Source organism: Monodelphis domestica, chromosome 6, assembly GCF_027887165.1.
Source record: "Monodelphis domestica isolate mMonDom1 chromosome 6, mMonDom1.pri, whole genome shotgun sequence".
Taxonomy (NCBI): domain Eukaryota; kingdom Metazoa; phylum Chordata; class Mammalia; order Didelphimorphia; family Didelphidae; genus Monodelphis; species Monodelphis domestica.
In genome coordinates this window covers 23301097-23323083 of record NC_077232.1, presented here as the reverse complement: position 1 = coordinate 23323083, position 21987 = coordinate 23301097, and the positions used below count along the sequence as shown (strand labels likewise).

The window sequence follows — 21987 nt, the reverse complement described above, 5'->3', positions numbered from 1 at the left end:
ACACAGAGATGATGGATGGACCCCATCAAACTAGTTTCAACCTGTATGAAAGTTTTCGAGAATGTAATTATATAAGAATCTAAATTGATTTTAATGGGTATTCAGACATGATTTTCAAATATCTGAGAGCAACCCTACCTCTGACTGATCATTTGCCTGCTTCTGAGTGTTTGTAACAAGAGGTAAGGATCCATTTGTAGTTGACCTAAAGTGCAATGGCATTGTATTTCCCCATCTACACATTTACTAAACATGTAATGGATGAGACATCTGAAGTGATTTTCACCTTTTAGTCCTTGGTTTGATGTGAAAATGGGTGGGATGTATTGAAGACACTTCTGTTACACAGTTACAGTCTCATTCCAAGAGGGAGGAAGGTGCCCAAGTGACTTTTAGTTACCCTGCGATGTGTTATAATCTTATCCAGGAGGTGGGAGTAATTTTTCCTGTGAAGTCTAGTAGCTTTGAAATGGGTTTATTATATTTGTAACTCTTAAACTTATTCTACTAGTCTACCAGGATAATCTAGATTCTTGGTGACATTTTTGGACCCAAATGGTTTTCATAAACTGTATAGAGGTTTTTCTGATTTTTCTCTCACCAAATTTTTGAATGATAATAATTATATATTCTTTAAATGTCTCATTCATAAAAAGGCTGAAAGATTGACTAAATCTGGCGAATTTCTGACAAATATGCATAAGCTTAAAAAGCTTTTTAATGACACACAAGAAATAGCTATAGAGACTCATATGAATCCTAATGATAGCTGATAGAGACCCTGATGGCTACAAGGAATGGGTTGGTTTGCAGTTGTCCTAAAATTCACTCTTATAATTTTGGGGATTTTGGTATTTCTTAGAATCTGTATTAGTTGTTATACTACTGTTTTTAAAAGGCTTTTTTTTTGCAAAATAAATAATTTTGACTACATCAAATTAAAAAGTTATTGTACAAACAAAACCAATGTAAATAAAATTAGAAGGAAAGCAACAAATTGGGAAACAATCTTCATAACAAAAACCTCTGACAAAGGTCTAATTGCTCAAATCTATAAAGAGCTAAACCAGTTGTACAAAAAATCAAGCCATTCTCCAATTGAAAAATGGGCAAGGGACATGAATAGGCAATTTTCAGTTAAAGAAATCAAGACTATTAATAAGCACATGAAAAAGTGTTCTAGATCTCTTATAATCAGAGAGATGCAAATCAAAACAACTTTGAGGTATAACCTCACACCTAGTAGATTGTTTAACATGACAGCAAAGGAAAGTAATGAATGCTGGAGGGGATGTGGCAAAGTAGGGACATTAATTCATTGCTGGTGGAGTTGTGAATTGATCCAACCATTCTGGAGGGCAATTTGGAACTATGCCCAAAGAGTGATAAAAGACTGTCTGCCCTTTGATCCAGCCTTAGCACTGCTGGGTTTGTACCCCAAAGAGATAATAAGGAAAAAGACTTGTACAAGAATATTTATCGCTGTGCTCTTTGTGGTAGCCAAAAATTGGAAAATGAGTGTATGCCCTTCAATTGGAGAATGGCTGAATAAATTGTGGTATATGTTGGTGATGGAATGCTATTGTGCTAAAAGGAATAATAAAGTGCAGGAATTCCATGGAGACTGGAACAATCTCCAGGAAGTGAGGCAGAGTGAGAGGAGCAGAACCAGAAGAACATTGTACACAGAGACTGACACATTGTGGTACAAGAGAACGTAATGGACTTCTCCAGTAATGGCTTTACAATGTCCCTGCACAACCTGCAATGATGTATGAGAAAAAAAAAAAAAACTACCCTCAAGCAGAGGACAAAATGAGGGAGTAAAAACACAGAGGAAAAGCAACTGCTTGACTACAGAGGTTGAGGGGACATGACTGAGGAAAGACACTAAATGAGCACCCTAATGCAAATACCAACAAAAAGGAAATGGGTTCAGAGCAAGGACACATGTGATACCCAGACAAATCACACATTGCTTAGAGAAGGGGTGGGGGGGGTGGGAGGGGAGGAAAAGAAAATTATCTGTTTCCAATGAACAATGTATGAAAATGATCAAATAAAATAATGTTTAAAAAAATAAAAATAAATAAAAGGCTTTTTTTTCCTGGTGAAAAAATTATGTGCACTCACACTGTGTATCCTAGCCAAGTTAAGAGGGATATAAATCTCATTTTTGAGTGAGCAACCTTTGTGTTCTGCCTCTACTTGGATAACACATTGTCACATGGAATGTGAACTTTGAAATCATGATTTTTAATCTTTTTTTATATATATGCAGTAGGATATTGGACTTTTCTTCTTTTTTTCTTTCTTTTTTCCTGTCCTTGGTAATACTTGAACGTGAAATCAGTATTAATGTTTTTGAAATGAAGGATAAAGTTTACAGTATAAGTTTACAGTATCTATTAGCCCTAATAACTATGTATACCCAAAAGCTTTAGACTATTGCAACCTGCCATAAATTGATAAATGTCATGGGACTCTGTTTAATGCTTATGTTTGATTCTAGGAGAAGGGAACAAAAGAGCCACTATACAGTGCCAAGTAACACAAGGTCAAAAAGGACGAAACCAATTCAGGAAGAATTGTTGAACTTCTATGCCAATGCAAACGGACTTGAACCTACTATGAGACTTGAGGTTGTGGTGCTTGACCTATGTTAAGATGCAGGACTCCTTGTACCACACTCCTTGTGCAATATTCTGTCAAATACCTCAGTTTAGCTATCATCCTGGCTCCCCCTATCTCTGACAGTGAAGGTACAATCAGACCAGGGAATGATTCTTCCTATTTTCTGCTACAAACTAGTCCCTTCTCTTTTATAGTTTGGCAATTTTCTGTAGACCTGGCTGCAAATGGGTAAAGTACTGTATTTTTACCATTTTCCTACAGGCTTGTGGGACATAAGTCACTTTAATTCGACCTTGCCTGTGATTCAAGAACCTGTTACAGATTTATTTTTAACTCAGAATTTTATACATGTAAGATTATTATTTATTTTTTATAATTTTTTATACTTGTTACTTTATACAGAATTTCATTTTTGCTTTTTATTTGGGATTTTTTAGGTGGTTTGCTTTTCTTTTGACAAATGTTTCATATACCTCATAACTCAGTCATGTATCTCAGGGTTATTCTAGTGTTTGTCAAAATCCTCCTCAGTGGGGATTGTGTAATTATCCTAAAATCCAAGATTTAAACATTTTTGTAGAAATTTCAGGAAAAGTAAGTTTCCAAAATCCCATGTCAATAACGTAAATCCTTTTGGAGAAGATGCGGTAAAGATGTCTGAAGAAGCCACACACTTCATCAAAAGATCCTGAATGAACTTTGGTATATAATGAACTGAACTGAAGGGGGTTGAACATACTTATTCTGAATGTAAATTATTATGGCAAAGGGGACTGCCCCCTAATTGGCATTTTGTCAATGTGTCTATCAATCATTTTGTTTTCTTCCTTTCCTCTGTGATAGAAAAATATCCAGAGACTCTGAGGGACAGAGTCTGGAAGACATGCAGAGGTTTGCATCCACAGAAGGGGATGGTGAGGGAGGTTTGGAATCTTGAGGGAAGATGAGATTCCAGGAGGACACAGTTGATCTTTCTCTCACTTGAAGAAGCCAAGGGATACAGACTGATCAGAGATTTCTCTCCTGAGCCATACAAAATCCCTCATTGATTCTAATCACCATTCCCCCCTCAAAAGACAGAAGAGTTGTGACAAACCTGAGAAGATCTCACACAGCTCCTATGATACCCTGAGTCTGGACATTCATCTCTGCTGTGCTAACAACAGGGGTCACCAAACTCTGAGCCTTTTAGAGACCAGGCTGATAAGCCTGGGTATCTCAACTTTGCAGGGAGGGAGAAAGATAATTTTAGACAGATAGGGACTTTCCCTACCCTCTTTCCTATAAACTCCAACCTGCAGACATCTTGCTATCTTACCCTTAACCACCATTTTTTAGAATAAAGAGTCAGTTATCTTAAAGTGACTTCCTTGTCATATTGAAGGGACAGAGATCTGATTTCTCTCTCTTTTCCCAAGGGAAAAGTTTCACCCATTAATCAGTTATTAGAGGGAAATAAAGATAGGGTTAGTGGAGAGACATATTAGAAGAAGACTGAAGGGGAAATCCATCTTACCCTCCTTTTACTTTCTGGGATCATCTACTCTTTTCCCATTATACCCAAACCAACCCTCTAATACACCTTTCATCTCTAACTATTGTAATTTCCTCTTAGAAAGTGCAATATTGTGTGTGCCTTTACTTAGAAGATATATAGAGGTATCAGATGGTTATGTTTAAATGATTCATTGGGGAGACTTGTTTCCCAAAGTATAAAATGTGGAGTCCTGTCACTAAAGTTCATTCCTTCCCCGTCCTGGAGGGCTGACTGATTGATCCACATACTCCATATGTCAGGGTTTGAGTTGGCGAATGTCTGTGAATGTGAATGTCCTGTACATCAATAAAAGAAAGGGGGTAGGAACTCAATGGGACTTTTTGGGATGGATGGCTAGCAGAGAGAGACAGGTGAGGGGAAGAGAGGAAGATGCTTGCAGGGTAGGAAACATATCTTCTGAAGATTCAGAGTAAGAAATTTAAATCTATGCTAATCTGCCTTTTCTATTAATAACCTTCATGAAAATAATAACTGATAGATATATTAATTTTAATTATAACAATAATGACATGTTATTTAAGTTTCAAAAACCTATAAAACATACTGATGAACATCTTACTGGTGTGTTGACCAGCTGACCACAGGTTGGGTGTGGAGAGACCTCTAGCCATGATTAATTAATTAACCACAATTAAAATTTGAATTTTTCAGCTCAGAATCGTGGCCCAGAGACATCTCTATTTCTACCATGTCTTCCAATTGATGCATTCTATTTGTATATAACTTTAATATGTACATTATACAGTCCAGCCAAAATAATATTCTGTTCCCCACATGGCATTATTTCTCTGATCTCAGTTTCTTTATTTTAGCTATCCCCCATGCATGGAGCATAGTTCTTGATCTTATTTCTTTCAAGACTTTGTTTAAGAATCACAACAAGAATTATTCAAACAGATTTGGATCTTCATGGGTATGAATCAACACAAATCGGTAACTCACTAGAAGCCACAAGTCTAAATCTGAATTGTTTTCCCAGACCCCTCAGCCCCTATGGTATGATTGTTGAATTGTATTCTAAGAACTGCTGATTAATTATTCCATTTTATTAAAAGTCATACGTAATTTTCCTTGATTGTTTGTAAGATCAAATCTCTCACAAGGTAATGAGAAAATTAAGTCACTTGTGACGAAATCATTTATCTTGTGGGTAACCTTTATTTTGTCTGTAATCACAAGATAAGAATATAGAATGTTAATCAAGTGATTTGTTAAAAGTTAATGTATTACTTTTCCAATTATCTCTCTTTGATTTTGTGTATCTGCATGCCAAGAATATGAATATAAAAATAAATCCCAAGCCTGGGAATGTTGGAGCAGCTGTCAGAGGCAAAGCAACCCCATGACTGTAACGATTAAGTTGTCTTCCGCGTGTTATTTTTGTTGACTGATCTAGATGAATTTTGTTTTGACCCTTTTATTTTATTTTATTTTATTTTTTCTACTTTCATTAATATGGCACTGGATAAGTAAGTAGATATTTTAGTGGTGTAAATATTTTTATTATGATATTTTCTCAGCTTACATATGAGCAATTGATATTCTTCCAGTTGTTTAGTGTATTAAAAAAAGATTTAAAAAAGGAAGTTTGTACCGTGAGGGAAGTTTGGACTTTCAGTATGGAGAGGGGGAAAGAGATGAGAACCCCCTTCTCAAAGTGGGGTTCGGGGGAGACAGCAGACGTAACAAGTTGGCTCAAAGAGAGGAGAGGGGATTTGAAGACTTTCCCTCTTCCTCCTTAGCTAGAGCCACTCTCCCAGATTTACTCTTGTCCCTTTTGTCCCCCCTCCACACCTCTAGACCAAAGGGTCTCCTCTTGATCTGTTCAGTCACACTCAACTTGGGAAACAGATAACTTTTAATGTCAGCTCAATAAGGTAATACAAAAGGAAATAATGGGCAGGAAAGAATGAGAAAAGGAAAATGGGGAAAAGGCATCCCTGTCTCTAAACACTTTTCCCTCCCTCCTAGAGTTTGGGGGGGAACTCAGGCCTTGGCAGCCTGAGCCCTCTGAGAGAAAGTCAGGTTGACTGACCCTTAGGCAACAGGAGCTGAGGCAAAGTCTGCTCAGGTTTCTCTTCAGAAGTCCCTTCAATTGGAAAGTGTTGGGTGGAAAGATTTCCAGTTTCTAGTAGGAAAAATGGGTAACCCTCAGGAGAAAGTCTTTTTCCCAACTCTCTCTTTGGGTTCTCAAGACCGAGAAACCCTCTCTTCTCTCACCGCCAGTCTTCTCCTCCTCTGGATTCCACTCCTTGGGCCCATCTCCCATCTAGGGGATCAATTTCACAAAATCTTCAGCCTGGTACTTTTTTTGAGGGCCAGCCTCTGTCACATTAGATATGCCTTTATTTGTATGAAACATTATTCAATACTTCTCTTTATATATTTCTTGAGTTTCTAATTAACAGGTAGACTCCAAAGTGTAAGAATTTAAAAATTAGGTTTTATGTATTTTATATAATATCTTGATATTTTAAGTTGAATTGCTCCTATTTATCCAAAAAGTCCAATTAGACTATTTGGTATTATATATAAATTTTATTTATTTTGATTTATTTTATGTATCTTAAATCTTATAAAATTATTAAAGCAGTTCATTGTTTTAGTTAGAGTTTTTATTTGATTGTGTAAGATAACTTTGTTTATAACCATAACTTCAAAGATTGATAGTTTTATTTCCTCATTGCCTAACCTAATTAATTATTTTTCTTTTGAAACATTTTAATTAATTAATTCAAAAGATTTTTCAATGTTTACAAGATTCATGTTCTTTCTCTCCCCTCTACCAAACCCCTTCCAATAGCCATTATGCAATTCCAATAGGTTTTACATGTGTCATTGATCAAGACCTATTTCCATATTATTGATTTTTGCAATAGGGTGATCATTTAGAGTCTATATCCCCATTATTTTTCCCCAATGACACATACAATCAAGCAATTATTTTTCTTCTGTGTTTCTATTCCCACAGTTCTTCCTCTGTGGTAAGTGTTCTTTCTCATAAGTTCCTCAGAATTGTACTGGATCATTGTATTACTGATAGTAGAGAAGTCCATTATATTTGATTGTGCCACAGTATATCAGTCTCTTTGGACAATTTTCTTCTGGTTCTGCTCCTTTCACTCTACATCAGTTCCTGTAGGTTATTCCAGTTCACATGGAATTCCTCCGGTTCATTATTAATTTCAACACAATAGAACTCCATCACCATCAGATAACACAATTTGTTTACCCATTCCCCAGTTGAAGGATATCTCTTCATTCAAACTTTTGCCACTACAAAGTTCACAGCTATAAATATTTTGGTACAACTATTTTTCCTTATTATCTTTTTAGGGCATAAACCCAGTAGTACTATGGCTGGATCAAAGGGCAGACAGTCTTTTAGTGCCTTTTGGGCAGAGTTCCAAATTGCCTTTCAGACTGGTTGAATCAATTCACAACTCCACCAGTGATTTATTAATGTCCCAATTTTGCCACATCCCCTCCAACAATAATTATCTACCTTTGCTGTCATGTTAGCCAATCTGCTAGGTGTAAGGTAATACCTTGGAGTTGTTTTGATTTGCATTTATGTGATTATTAGATATTGAAAACACTTTTTCATGTGCTTATTGATAGTTTAGATTTCTTTATCTATAAACTGCCTAATCATTTCCCTTGCCCATTTATCAATTGGGGAATGACTTGATGTTTTGTACAATTGATTTAGCTCCTTAAAAATTAGAGCAATTAGACCTTTGTCAGAGATTTTGGTTATAAAGATTTTTCCCCATTTGTGGTTTTCCTTCTAATTTTGGTTTTGTTTGTATATATTTTTTTAATTTAATATAATCAAAATTATTTATTTTTCATTTTGTAATTTTTTTAACTCTGGATTGGTCTAAATTTTATTCCTTTCCCAAAGATCTGACAAGTATACTATACTGTGTTCACCTAATTTACTTATAGTTTCCTCCTTTATATTTAAATCATTCACCCATTCTGAACTTATCTTAGGGTAGGGTGTGAGATGTTGATCTAAACCTCATCTCCCCCCATACTGTTTTCTGACTTTCCCAGCAGTTTTTGTCAAATAGTGTGGTTTTATCTGAAAACCTAGGATTTTTGGTTTTATCATACATTTTCTTGCTGAGGACATTTACCCAAAGTCTATTTCATTGATCCTCCCTTTTGACTCTTAGCCAGTACCATATTGTTTTGATGACTACTGCTTTAAAGCACAGTTTAAGATATGGTACTGCTAGATCACCATCCTTCACATTAATTATTTCCCTTAATATTCTTGAGCTTTTGTTCTTCCAAATGAACTTTTTTATTGCTTTTTGTAATTCATTAAAAAAGTTTCTTGGTTGTTTAATGGGTATATCACTAAATAAATGAATTAGTTTTGGTAGTATTGTCTTTTTTATGTTAGTTTGTCTTACTCATGAGCAATTAATGTTTTTTTTCCCAATTATTTAGATCGAGTTTTAATTGTGTGGAAAGTGTTTTGTAGTTATGTTCATATAATTCCTGTGTTTGTCTTTGCAGATAGATTCCTAAGTATTTTATATTGTTTAGGGTGATTTTAAATGAAAGTTCTCTTTCTAACTTTTGATGCTGAGATGTGTTGGGAAAATATAGAAATGTTGATGATTTATATGGGTGCATTTTGTATGCTGACACTTTGCTAAAGTTGTTGATTATTTCCATTAACTTTTTAGTTGATTCTTTAGGATTCTTTAAATAGACCATCATATCATCTGCAAAATGTGATAGCATGGTCTTCTAATTGCCTATTTTAATACCTTCAATTTCTTTTTCTTCTCTAATTGCTACTGCTAGTGTTTCTAGTATAATGTTAAATTATGGAGGTGATAATGGGCATCCTTGTTTCGCTCCTGATCTTGTTGGGAATGCTTCTAATTTATCCCCATTACAGATGATGCTTGCTGATGGTTTTAGATATATACTACTTATTATTATTAGAAAAGACCCTTCTATTTCTATTCTTTCTAAAGCCTAATTAATTCAATTTATTTCTCTAGATAAAAATTATAGTATAATATTAAATAATACTAGTCATAATGGACAACCTTGCTTCACTCCCATCTTCTTAGGAATGTTTATAATTTTTCTTCATTGCAGATAATATTTTCTGATGATTTTAGATAGATGATAATTATTTTAAGGGAAACTCCATGCATTCCAATGGTTTTTCATATTTTATAAAAAGAGAATTGTATTTAAAATATTTTTCTCCATATACTAAGATGATTATATTATTTTTATTATGCTGATATCCTAGAGTCCACAGATAAAATAAAAAGAGAAAAAAATTCCACTGATCTATATCAAGAAATCCCCAAATTAAAACTCCCAGGAATATGATAGCCAGATTCCAGAACTCCTACATCAAGGAGGGAATATTGCAAGAAGTCAAAAGGAAATAATCTATATTATAGAACCACAGTCAAGATCACACAAGATTTATTAACTTCCATCTTAAAGTAGTAAAGGACTTAGAATATAATATTATGGACTGCATGGAAGGTAGGCCTACAACCAAGAATCATCTACCAAACAAACTGATATAATCATTTTGAGTAAAAAATGCAAATTTAATGAAAGAAATGACATTCAAACATTTTTAAAATAATTAACTAATTAATTTAGAAGATTTTTCCATGCTTACATGATTCATATTCCTTACCTCCTGTCCTCCCTCTCCTTTTTGGGAGCCAATGAGCAATTCCACTAGATTTTACATTTGTCATTGATTAAGACCTATTTCCATATTATTACTATTTTCAATAGAATGATAATTTAAAATCAACATCCTCAATCATGTCCCTTTTGAACCATTCTTTTGCATTTCTACTCCCACAGTTCTTTCTCTGGATGTGGATAGTGTTCTTTCTCATAAGTCCCTCAGAATTGTCCTCTATTGCATTGCTTCCAGTAGAGAAGGTCATTACAATTGATTGTGCCACAGTGTATTACTTGCTGGGTACAATGTTCTCCTAGTTCTGCTCCTGTTGCTGTGCATCAATTCATTGAGGTCATTCCAGCTCACATGGAATTCCTTCAGTTCATTATTCCTTTCAGTGCAATAGTATTCCATCACCATCAGATACCACAATTGGTTTAGCCATTTTCTTATTGAGGGTCACCTCTTCATCTAAACTTTTGCCAACACAAAGTGTACAGCTATAAATGTTTTGGTACAACTAATTTTCCTTATTATCTTTTTGGGTTACAAACCCAGCAGTGGTATGGCTGTATCGAAGGGCAGGCAATTTTTTAAAGTCCTTTGGGCATAGTTACAAATTACCTTCTAGAATGGTTGGATCAATTCACAACTCCACCAGCAAGGCATTAGTGTCCTAATTTTGCCATATCTGCTCTGACATTTATTACTTTCCTTTGTTGTCATTTTGACCAATATGCTAGGTGTAAGGTAGTAACTCAGAGTTGTTTTGATTTGCATTTCTCTGATTATAAGAGATTTAGAACACTTTTTCACGTGCTTATTATTGCCAATTTATCTATTGGTTAATGGCTGGATTTTGTACAACAAATGATTTAGCTCCTTATAGATTTGAGAAATTAGACTTTTGTCAGAGGTTTTTGTGATAAATGTTTCCCCAATTTGTTGTTTTTCTTCAAAATTTGATTGCATTGGTTTTGTTCATACAAAAACCTTTTTAATATAATGTAATCAAAATTAGTCATTTTATCTTTTATAATATTCTCTCTCTCTTGCTTGGTCTTAAATCCTTTTCTTTTCCATAGGTCTGACAGGTATACTCTTCTATGTTCACCTAATTTACCTATAGTTTCTTTCTTTATATTCAATTCATTCACCTATTCTGAATTTATCTTAGTGTAGTGTGTGAGATTTTGATCTAAACCTAATCTGTCCCATACTGTTTTCAAATTTTCCCAGCAGGATTTTTCAAATACTGTTTGTTTTTTTGTTTTAAAAGCTAAGATTTTTGGGTTTATCATGCACTATCTTGCTGAGGATATTTATCCCAAGTCTATTCCACTAATCTTCCATTCTTTCTCTTAGCTAATACCATATTGTTTTGATGACCACTGCTTTATAGTACAGTTTAAGATCCAATACTCCTAGGTTCCCATCCTTCATATTTTTTATTAGGTCCCTTGATATTCTTGATTTTTTGATCTTCCAAATTAACTTTGTCATAATTTTTTTCTAATTTAATAAAAAAGTTTCTTGGCAGTTTGATAGGTATGACAATAAATATGTAAATTTTCAAACATTCTTCATTAAAAAGACCAGAGCTGAATTGAAAATCTGATCTTCAACTACAACTTGTAAGTGAAGCATAAAAAGTAAACAGGAAAGAGAAATCATAAGGGATTCAATAATAATAATAATAATAATAATAACAGTTTACATTAATGAATGGACGCTTATGCTAAAATCTCCCAAGAAGTTTATCCTTATTAGGTCATTTAGAAGTGTATATATAGAGATAAAGATGTGAACTGATTATGATATCATGACAAAAATAAATAAATAAAAGTAAGGAATGAGAAAAAGGAATTTCCTGGGAAAATGGCTATAGCAGAGGTAGATTGTGGTAAATTCTCTAATATGAAAAGGAAGCAAATGAACTTTTACAGAGGAGGGAAATATGGCGGTGAGTCATGCTTGAACAATACTCTTGCTGAAATTATCTCAAAGAGGGAATAAAATACACCCTCATTTGGGTATAGAAATCTATTCCACCATACAGTAAAGTAAAGAGAGGAGGGGGAAAAGAGAAAAAGGATGCCTTAGAGCAACAAGACAGATTTGGAGAGGTAGTGTTTAGAAGCAAAATACTTTTGAGGAGGGAAAGAAAGGAGAGAGAGAAAAAAATCAGCAGGGAAACAATAGGAAAAAAGAAAATACACAGTAATCATAAATGTGAATGAGATTGAGATAAATTGACTCAGAAAATGGAAATAGCGCTGGAATAGAATCTATTGCACTCTAGATGAGGTTAAAAAGTCAAGTATACTAATCATGACCTTAGGAAAAAAAAAACAGAAAAAAGAAAATATAAATAGGGAAACTTTGGTTTTCTAAAAGTTATCATAGTCAATGAAAAAAATAATACTAAATTATAGTCACCAAATAAAATAGCAGAACAAATCTTGTACCTGATTTCAAGGACACTCTCAGAAAACTTTTGCTAGATTTGGTAGATGGTGTTTCTTTATCCTGCAGTTTGCTATATTATGAAATTCACAAGTCCAGAAATTGCCATGGAGGCAAAATGACCTAGGCTTAATCCCCTCACCACCAACCCTCCTCAGGGTACTCTTTCTTTTTTGTCTCCCAGGCAATTTCTACATGATTTAATTGCTATAAATTATCATATTTAGCCAGATGATAAAAAATTACTAGATAACATTGTGGGAAAAGAATCTGAAATGAATGAACTTAATCTGTCCTAAAATTATCCTCACTATTAAATGGTAAACCAAACACAAATTTTATCTCTGTCTATGCCTGTTTTCATATCTCTGTCTCTACCTTCCTTTCTCTGTTTCTTATCTCTCTGAATTTCTTTTTCTCTGTCTCTCTCTGTTTTTTGTCTCCAAACAACTCCAAGTTGATTTTTCTTCCTGACAGTCCACATTTAAAAAACCTGATCATATTTTTTTAACAAGACCCTTGTTCCAGACAGAACCATAAATCCTTTCAGCACTCCTTCATTACTTATAAGCTATCCCCATAAAAGGCTACAGGACAGCATGGGCAAAGTATTGGAACACATTTTGAGTCAGTACTAGGGCAACTGCTATGTTCCCCGTCTTCCCCCAAATACAAGGACATATTTTGCATTTCATACCCCTCTGTACAGCTGCCCAAAATAAGCATTTCTTCCTTCATCTGTTTGTGGTAATGTGAGGGGTCAAAGGCAGCTTGAAGTTGCAGTTTAAGCACACGAAATTGAAAACCTTCACCAATGCTGTTATAGGATATATAGAGATAGATAAATACCAAAATAATCCTTGTTTCAATTGCTTAACCAGCTTTAATTAGTATAACTAGATTTTTAAATTGTTCATTCCAATTAACAAGCTTTCAAAATAAGATTGTGTCTCTCAAGTAATCAGTCAATGGTGAATAAAGGGAAAGATCATCTTTGTGTTAGGAACCAGGATAAAAATGAGGATATCTGCTCCTATACCTTGAACTTCTGGCTGACTATAACACTAGTAACACTGGTTTGTGAATGCCCATTCTTGCAAGAATTAAATATAAGAGAGTTTGGTACCCTGATGCTGAGTTCAAAGGTTTTGGATTTGGTTTCGGGTTTTTTTTGTTGTTGTTTTGTTTTGTTGTTTTGGAATAGGTGATATTTCCTCCCATTCACCATAGCTATTAGAAACTCTTGCATAATGACAAATATTTTAGGATAGAATATAAGTAAAAAGAAAAAGAAAACCATAACTAAAACAGCATTAGCAATATGGAAAGAGTCCTCTGTCATTCTGAAAATAGTAGGGCATTACAGAAAATAGGATTGAGTTTGTTCAAACCATGGAAGGGCAAAGAAAATAAATATAATATATGAATCTTTTATCTGAACTCAAACCTAGAGTATCACTATGAAAAGAGAGAGTGGAGGCTTGCAGATGGCCACATAGTGATCAGAAACCGTCATATGAAGAATCATTATTTCAGAGGACCAAAGTATACAAAGAAAGCACATTTCTGCAATATAGGTGAGTAAAGAAATCATTTCTCCTTTCTTTTAAAAATCTGTCAGCATTCTGGGAAAAGTTACTGTCATGTAACAAATTTTCCAAAAAGATTTTATTCCCATGGAAAAATTACATAGGGGACTCGAGAATTGGATTAAATTTTGTTGATGAGGTAATTGAAATGATGAGTCTCTTTCTTATGAGCATAAGAAGTTGTCATCACAATCAAGTGATATTGGTTAAAACAGAATTAAATGGAAAAGATAAAGTAGTATTCTAAATTTGTAAAAATAAATAATGAGGAAAATTCATTCCAATTTTATTAATTTTAAAAAGGAAAATATCTGAGAAAATGGGAAAGTAAACTTTCCAGAAAATTTTTCAAGAATTTCCACATATATATGAATATATAAAAATTTTAAAATATGCAAAAATATTAAATAAAATTTCCAGAAAGAAATCTAGATTTTAAAATTCAAAGAAAATCCCATATTATTTTCTAAAAGTACTTCAAAATTAATATAGGACCATAGATCATATTATTTTCACTGTTGTGGGCAGGTCATATTCTTTTAATCTCACCTTTGTTTATTTTCTTAAGTAACATTTTAAAATATATTTTTCTTCCCCTTGAATATTAAGCAATTTGAAATATGGCAAATCAAATATTTCAATGCATGCTTATGTAGTCCTAAAAGAAATACTAGAGTAATTATATTTGAAAATCCATATTTCTTACAGCATCTCATATGTAACATCTTGCATGGAAAATGAATGATATGTTTCTTTTTCAATTTTTTTGAATTTTGATTTATCATCATATGGATTAGGGCTCTAAAGTCTTTGAGGTTTTTTATTATTATTTATGTTATTAATATTATAATCTTATTTTAATCCTCACTTGATCTACATTATTCCATAAAAGTCATCACAATATTTTTCTAATATTATAAATTTCATACTTTTTAGAAATTAAATTCCATAATATTCATATTTCATTTTTTACCATTCCTCAAAAATAGTGCACTGATTTTAGTTTTAAATTTTGGATTTTTATAAAAGGTACTATTGGAAAGATATGATTTCCTCTTTCTTTTCTTTTTTTGGGGGTATGACCCTAGTTGTGAATATTCATATCAAATTATATCCACATTTAGATGGTTTTCTTTGATATTTAAAAAAAAATATTTTCCATAATGTTTGAACTAACTCTAGCCTTACCAAAAGTGAACTAGTCCAATGTTATTTTAATGAGCATTTTTCTACTACTGATTTAGATGATTTTTGTCATCAAATTATTGAATTCTTTGATATCTTTCCTTTAAAATATTCCAGCTTATTATTTTTGACCATTTAGATTTTTAGAATTTTCTCAAATATATAAATATGATTCAGTTTCTAATATCTTGAAAAGGAGACACTTATCAGAGACATTTTGAAAGGTTTTCCTCTAATTATTTAATCCCCTTTAAATTTAAATATATTCAATTTATGAAAATAATTATACACAAATATTTCTTTTATTGTGTGTGTAATCTTCATTAGAACATTTAGCAACTAGCTCTTCCTTTTTTCACAGAGATAAATGTAGTTTCTTCCTCGGTCATATAATATATGGCAGGAATAAAAGAAAGAATCTCAGTCATACATCTATTCGTAGTTAGAGTATATCTTGATGTATGTCATAAGTAATTGGTCTAAATCTAATTTCTGCTAAATTGCTGCCCAAATTTATCACAAGATTATTTTGTTTTTAGTATCTTATTTTGCAAATACATCTTGTTCTGGTAATGATATTCTTAAGTTTTATCAAACAGTATGAGATTCTATTATTTACTATCATTGTGCATTCCTAATATGTTCCAATAATCTTTCTCTTTCTTTCCTTTCTCCTCTCTTTTCTCCTCTCTCTCTCTCTCTCTCTCTCTCTCTCTCTCTCTCTCTCTCTCTCTCTCTCTCTCTCTCTCTCTCTCTCTTTCTCATGTGCACACACACACACACACAAATATACATAAATTCCCTGAAAAAGAATTCAATATTTGAAGAACTTAAAACATATTTGCAATATAAGAAATAATATAATTCATACTGTGGCTAGAGACAAGATCTCTTTTGATACCAATCATCATCTAAGAGAATGGATATTGATACAACTAAGTAATGGTCCTGAAAATAAAAACAAAAATATCTCACAGTATTATGGGTTTTATTAAGGACAATTTTTCAGTAGGAACTCTTTTGTGCCTATTAAAGATACTCTGAAAGAAGAGGGGAAAAATATGTCTATAGGACTTGGGGCATGAAGGGAAAAAATGAGGTTCCTCACTACTTGGTTACTGGAAGCAATCCCTTTGATATGATCTTCTTCAGTGAAGTAATGACATCCTTGTTCCTCAAGCTGTATATTATGGGATTAAACACCGGTGTCATAATGGTGTACAAAAGAGAGAGCATTTTCTCTTTTTCAGCTGAGTGCTTCGACTTAGGTTGTGAATACGTAATAATACCGGACCCATAGAATAAGACAACAACTATAAGGTGAGAAGAACATGTGGAGAAAGCTTTGTGTCTTCCCACTGAGGGCATCTTCAGGATTGCATTAATGATTTTGATGTAGGAAAGAAGTATCAAGAAAAAGGGAAGAAAGCCAAAAAATACACAATAAATATAAAGGGAAAATTCATTCACAGAAGTGTCTGCACAGGCCAACTTCAATAATGATGTGACATCACAGAATAAATGATCGAGTTCATTTGAACCACAAAAGGTTAGAGAGAATATCTGGTATGTCTCTCCTATCATGACTGGGGTCACAAACATTAAGGAGCCAAGTATCAGCATGTTACACACCCTGTTGTTCATAATGATGGAATAATAGAGAGGCTTACAGATGGCTACATATCTGTCATAGGCCATTATAGCCAAGAGCAAGCACTCAAAAGAACCACAAATATAAAGGAAACAAAGCTGCACAGCACAGGCCAGCATTGAAATATGTCTCTTCTGTGTCCAAAGGTCTGACAACATTCTGGGGAGAGTGGCTGAAGTGAAGCAGATTTCCAGGAGAGAAAATTTTCCAATAAAAAAGTACATGGGGGTTTGAAGAGCTGGATCAACTTTGGTTATGACAACAATGAGGCCATTTCCTATCAATATATACATGAAGATGACTAAGAAAACCCCAAAGAGAACTCCTTGGAGATGGGGAAGGTCATAAAATCCCAGGAGGATGAATTCCACCACAAAGGAAATATTGTCTCCTGCCATTTTTACTGTCTTTTTCTTCTCTGGAAGTATTGAATTCACAACCAGCAAATCACTTAACCTTTCTGCACCTCAATTTCCACCTTAGAAAATAGAAATTTAGATGCATGATCTGTAATAGTCACCCTGGATTTGATTATATAGTTTAAGTACTTCTCCAGCTTTAAAATGCATTCCAAATCCATATTGTTATTGTTGTTATTGCATAAGGGCACTTACAATTAAAATTCATATTGTTGTCATTCTAGTTAATTTACATTCATGTGTGGAGTTCAGAATTGATATCTAATTAACTTAGTAATATCTTTAAATCATTTAAATGTAACCACCAATGCCCCATTCTATAACTAATACTTCTTTTTTCAAAGAATATCATCTAACAAACTAGTAGCTATTGGCTTCATATAAATAATAAAAAAGGAAATAGAATTTATTTTCAGACAAACCATGGATAAACCCCATTGTCTGTGTATTTTTTTTAACCTTTCAACCATTTTTCCTGTTGTTTTTGATGTCCAGATTCTGGATCCACTATCTTTAGAATATCAAATTCCTTCCCTACATTTGAAATGTCAATAAATCTCCCATGTTGTTGAGCTACCTTTTGACTAGTCCTCTTTTGTGACATTCAAAGACTTTCATTAACTACTCCCCTACCTTTCCAATCTTTTGATACTATGTTCTGAGTATCCTTCAATTCTGACCCATTGACATTGCTATACTTTAAAAAAAAAAAAACAACACTGTGTTTATTGTCTCCACTTATTGTCTCAGGCTGTCCAATATGTGTGGCGTGTTTTTTTGTTCTTATCTCTGTTGTTTGTCTTACCTGGTTTCCTTATAGTTCCAGCTAAAATCCTTCCTTCTATAGGGAACTATTCCTAACACTTTTAAAGTCAACTTCTTTCCCTCAGACAATTATTGCTCAATATGGTATATGTTGTCTCCTCCATTAGATTGTGAGTTACTTAAAGTTAGACTTGCTTTTGACACTTTTGTATTCCACACATCCCAATAAGTAATTAATAAGCAATAATAATAAACCGTAAATGCCAGAAGATTGCTCACAACACGGAATATCAAATCCAGCATGGATCTCATTAATTACATATCCAATCTAGCTTTCACTTTTTTGATGAGGAAAAGGGGCTCAGAAAGATCAAGCAACTTGTTTTCCTCTCTTAATCTCTATTATCTGTTCCCTTCCTCTCTGACCATCACTGGCCCTGACTACATAAATTGAACTCAATTTTCCCACTTCTTAAAAAAGAGAATTAGAATGAGTTTATGTTGAGATCTTTTCTAGGTATAACATTTCATTTATTTTCAAGAATAAAGGTTCTCTCAATCTAACATTGAGAGATATATTTTAAACCATCTCTTTGCTCTAATATTCTGTGATTGTCATAAAGACTTCCTAATTTGATTTGATTAGTTACAAGGCACTCAAAAGTAATCCAAAATCTTCACTAAAGGCAACCAATCAGAATCATTTTCTACCCCACATGTCAGGTTCTGAATAACTATTTTAACTTTCTGCCTCACTTTATGACTAATCTGTACTGTTTAATTAGAACTGTTAATTTTTAAAATAATATTTCTTAGTTGCCAGCAGAACTTATTCAGAAATCACAATGGCATCTACTAAAAATGATATTTGCTGGTACTGCTGTTACTGTTGTATTCTTATTTTTGGTGGGTACGGAAGTTAAAAATATCTCCCAGAGAGAAACTCAGTGATCCTGCACAAGCTCCTCTTTAGTAATATGTAAGTTACTCAGATCTTCCTTATTGAAAGAAAATGGAATATTCATGTACTCATCCAGATAATACATGTCCAAACAAAATCACATCAGTGTTTCATTGAGTTATGCTTAGTATGCTTTTATTTATCCAAAGTTTTAATTTTATAATATCAAGGGTATTATTTATTCTAATTAGAAACTCTATCAGATTAGATATTGCAAATTTAGATTGTATTTTGAGAACATCTAGGACAGTCTAAAAGAAAATTATGGATGTTAATTTTGGTGAACAAGTATGTGGGACAGAATGGAAGTTAGGAGAAAGAAACATACCTGGCTATACTTGGGCAATAGATGAGTCATTCTCAATCATCACATTTATTTTCTTATGAGATCCATTTTTCTTCAATTTCAGCAAGACAAAACCAATTTAAATACTATTTGTCATTTATTTCAGAGATTCAATATTTACCTTTTGATTTATAGTTTTTTTTCTTTCCTTTAATTGTTTTCTTATGAATTAAAGCAATTTTCCTATTTATTATTATAAGGGTTTATACACTTCCAATTGAATTCCATCAATCTGATAATCCTATGGAAATAAAAAGTGACAATATGCCTGGGAAAAGATAGATTTATCTGTGCTTAGGAGATTTTGAACATGCATTTATATAAATGTTTATTTTCAATATCACATCTCTATATTTAAGTACATCCAATATTTCACACATAAGAACTTGAAGATCAGATATAGAAAGACCTTTAAATCACAGCAACTACAGTAATAATGCTGAATGAACTTATGCTTACCTTTCTCTGATGTAAAAAATAATTTCAACCTCTTAATTTTCTTGAAGAAAATATTTTGATGAATATTTTTAATTATCCTTTCTCGTCTTTTTTAAAAGTTTTTTCTTCATCAACCAGTTCTATTTCTCTCACTTTTCCCTCTAACTTCCTATCTACTTAATTAGACTAAACAATCAATTTCATAGAATCATGCAAGAATGGAAATTCATCTAAAATGTCCTTGGTTTTCACTTAACATTAGAGTTATTTATTAATTAGCATTATTTTTTAGGATTATTTAAAGAGAAAGTTTGATGTGGTATTCTGCTCTATTGGGCCAGCTCCTGTCTCAGTCCAATTTTCCATTTTTGATAAAAAGCCAAGTGTGACTCCAAGTCCAATGTGTGCCAAATGTCTAATAATGAGCCATCCAGGTCTAGTGGAGGGAGCCCTTGGAGGAGGCTCAAGAAACTTTGGTTTTATTTTTGTCCTGATGTTTATGACTAGTATGAACAAAGGAAAATAATTACCTTATTAACTGATTTTAAGTTTCTACCTTCATGAAGCAGTCAAATAATTGTAATGATGTCAGTGTTGCCTAATATAGGAGATTGTCACAAGTAAAATAGTAAATGCCACTTTTCAATTCCTTGGAATATAAGCCTAATAATGATAGGACATACATAACAGATATCATATTGATTGTTGTCTCTGGGATGAGAGAATATGTGTAGATGGAGAAAGAATTTGGATTGCAAAATTTCAGGAAACAAATGTTAAAAATTATTTCTGCATGCAATTAGAAAAAAATAAAACAAAATATTTGGGGGTAATTAAACGAGTATATCTTTATAGAAACTATTCTTTTCCCTCTCTAGAATCTCTCTGGAGAATATTCTATTAACTATGGCTCTGACTATGGGTTGTAAAGGAGATGAGTTTGTGATTAGGACTGAACATTACATCATTTTTTTTTCCAGTTTGAGTGTGGCAGCAGTATATGTTGTCAAAAGAAATACATATGTAATAATAAAAAAATGGATCAGAATAAAAGATTTGTTTTTTGTTACTTAGAAGCATATTGCCATAACTCTCTGATTTGGTTCTTATCCCCCCTCCCTTACCCTTGTTCAGATGAAGGGACTGATGAAACTAATTTTATGTCCATTAACTAAGGGAAATGAACCTATAGCTGGAGAGTCTTTTCAACCATGAATGAGCAAGTGGAAGTTTCTGAATTAAAGATGAGGTTTCATGGCTCTGTGCATGTCTTGAGGGTTTTCCTGGAGTGAGTCCATGAGCCTTTCCCTAGGTCACTTGTAGAGAAATCCTATCCTGTCAACATTTGGCCCCACAAAAAATGTCAGAAGTTCAGTTTACTTGCTCTCTGAAGCTAAACACTTTCAAAGATTCAGATTCTCTTATTCTCTACTAAATCACAACACCCTATTTTTTTTTTATTTTTATCATCTTGAAGAAAAGAAAATCATTATATAAATCCATTAAAGGAGGAAGAAAGGAAAGAAGCAATTATGAAGTTCTTACTTTGTATTAAATATGCTAAATGTTGAAGATAAGAATCACAAGCAAAAAAGAAAAATAGTCATTGTCTTCAAGAACTTCTTGTTATTGTTAGTCCTTTATTTTGAAGAGGACCAATGACATCCTAAGAGCAATGACTTATTTTTTTTTAATTTTTTTCTTTAATTTTTATCTATTGCTTTCATTTTCTGAATGACATGTAGGAATGATTTTCAAAAGTTTTTTCTTGACATTTTGGGGTTTAGATTTTTTCTCTATTCCTCTTGTTTCCCCTCAAGATGGTAAATAATGTCAAAAAAGTTATAGCAATGCTTCCATGCATTACATATTCCTAATTGTCCATGTTTTGAAAGAAAATATATATCCCATATATCACATAAAAATCATGAAGGAAATAAAGTGAAAAATAATATCTTTGGATCTGTATTCAGATCACAACAGTTCTTTCTATGGCTGGGAAGAGCATTTCTATTGTGAGTCCCTTGGCTTTGCTGATAATAGTTTAGTTCTTCACTATTGATCTTTGTATAATATTTCTTTTACTATCTATAATGATATTCTAGTTCTACTTACCTTGCTCTGCATTAGTTCATATAAGCCTTTCCAGTTTTTTTTTTTTAGTCATCACATTCATAATTTCTTATGGCACAATACTAATCTATTGCATCCATATACTGTGTGTATGTGTTTGTGTGTACACATGTCTGGTCTATACAGGGCATAGTGATTTGTTCAGCCAAT

General features: G+C 33.0%; 1 protein-coding gene across 1 annotated transcript; it reads right to left on the bottom strand.

Annotated features, from left to right (window-relative positions):
* Nucleotides 1–16231: 16231 nt before the first annotated feature.
* On the bottom strand, nucleotides 16232–17173 carry LOC130455212 (olfactory receptor 10AG1-like). Its single transcript, XM_056803763.1, has one exon. The coding sequence runs from the start codon at nucleotides 17171–17173 to the stop codon at nucleotides 16232–16234; it is 942 nt and encodes a 313-aa protein (XP_056659741.1).
* Between the last annotated feature and the right edge of the window lie 4814 nt (nucleotides 17174–21987).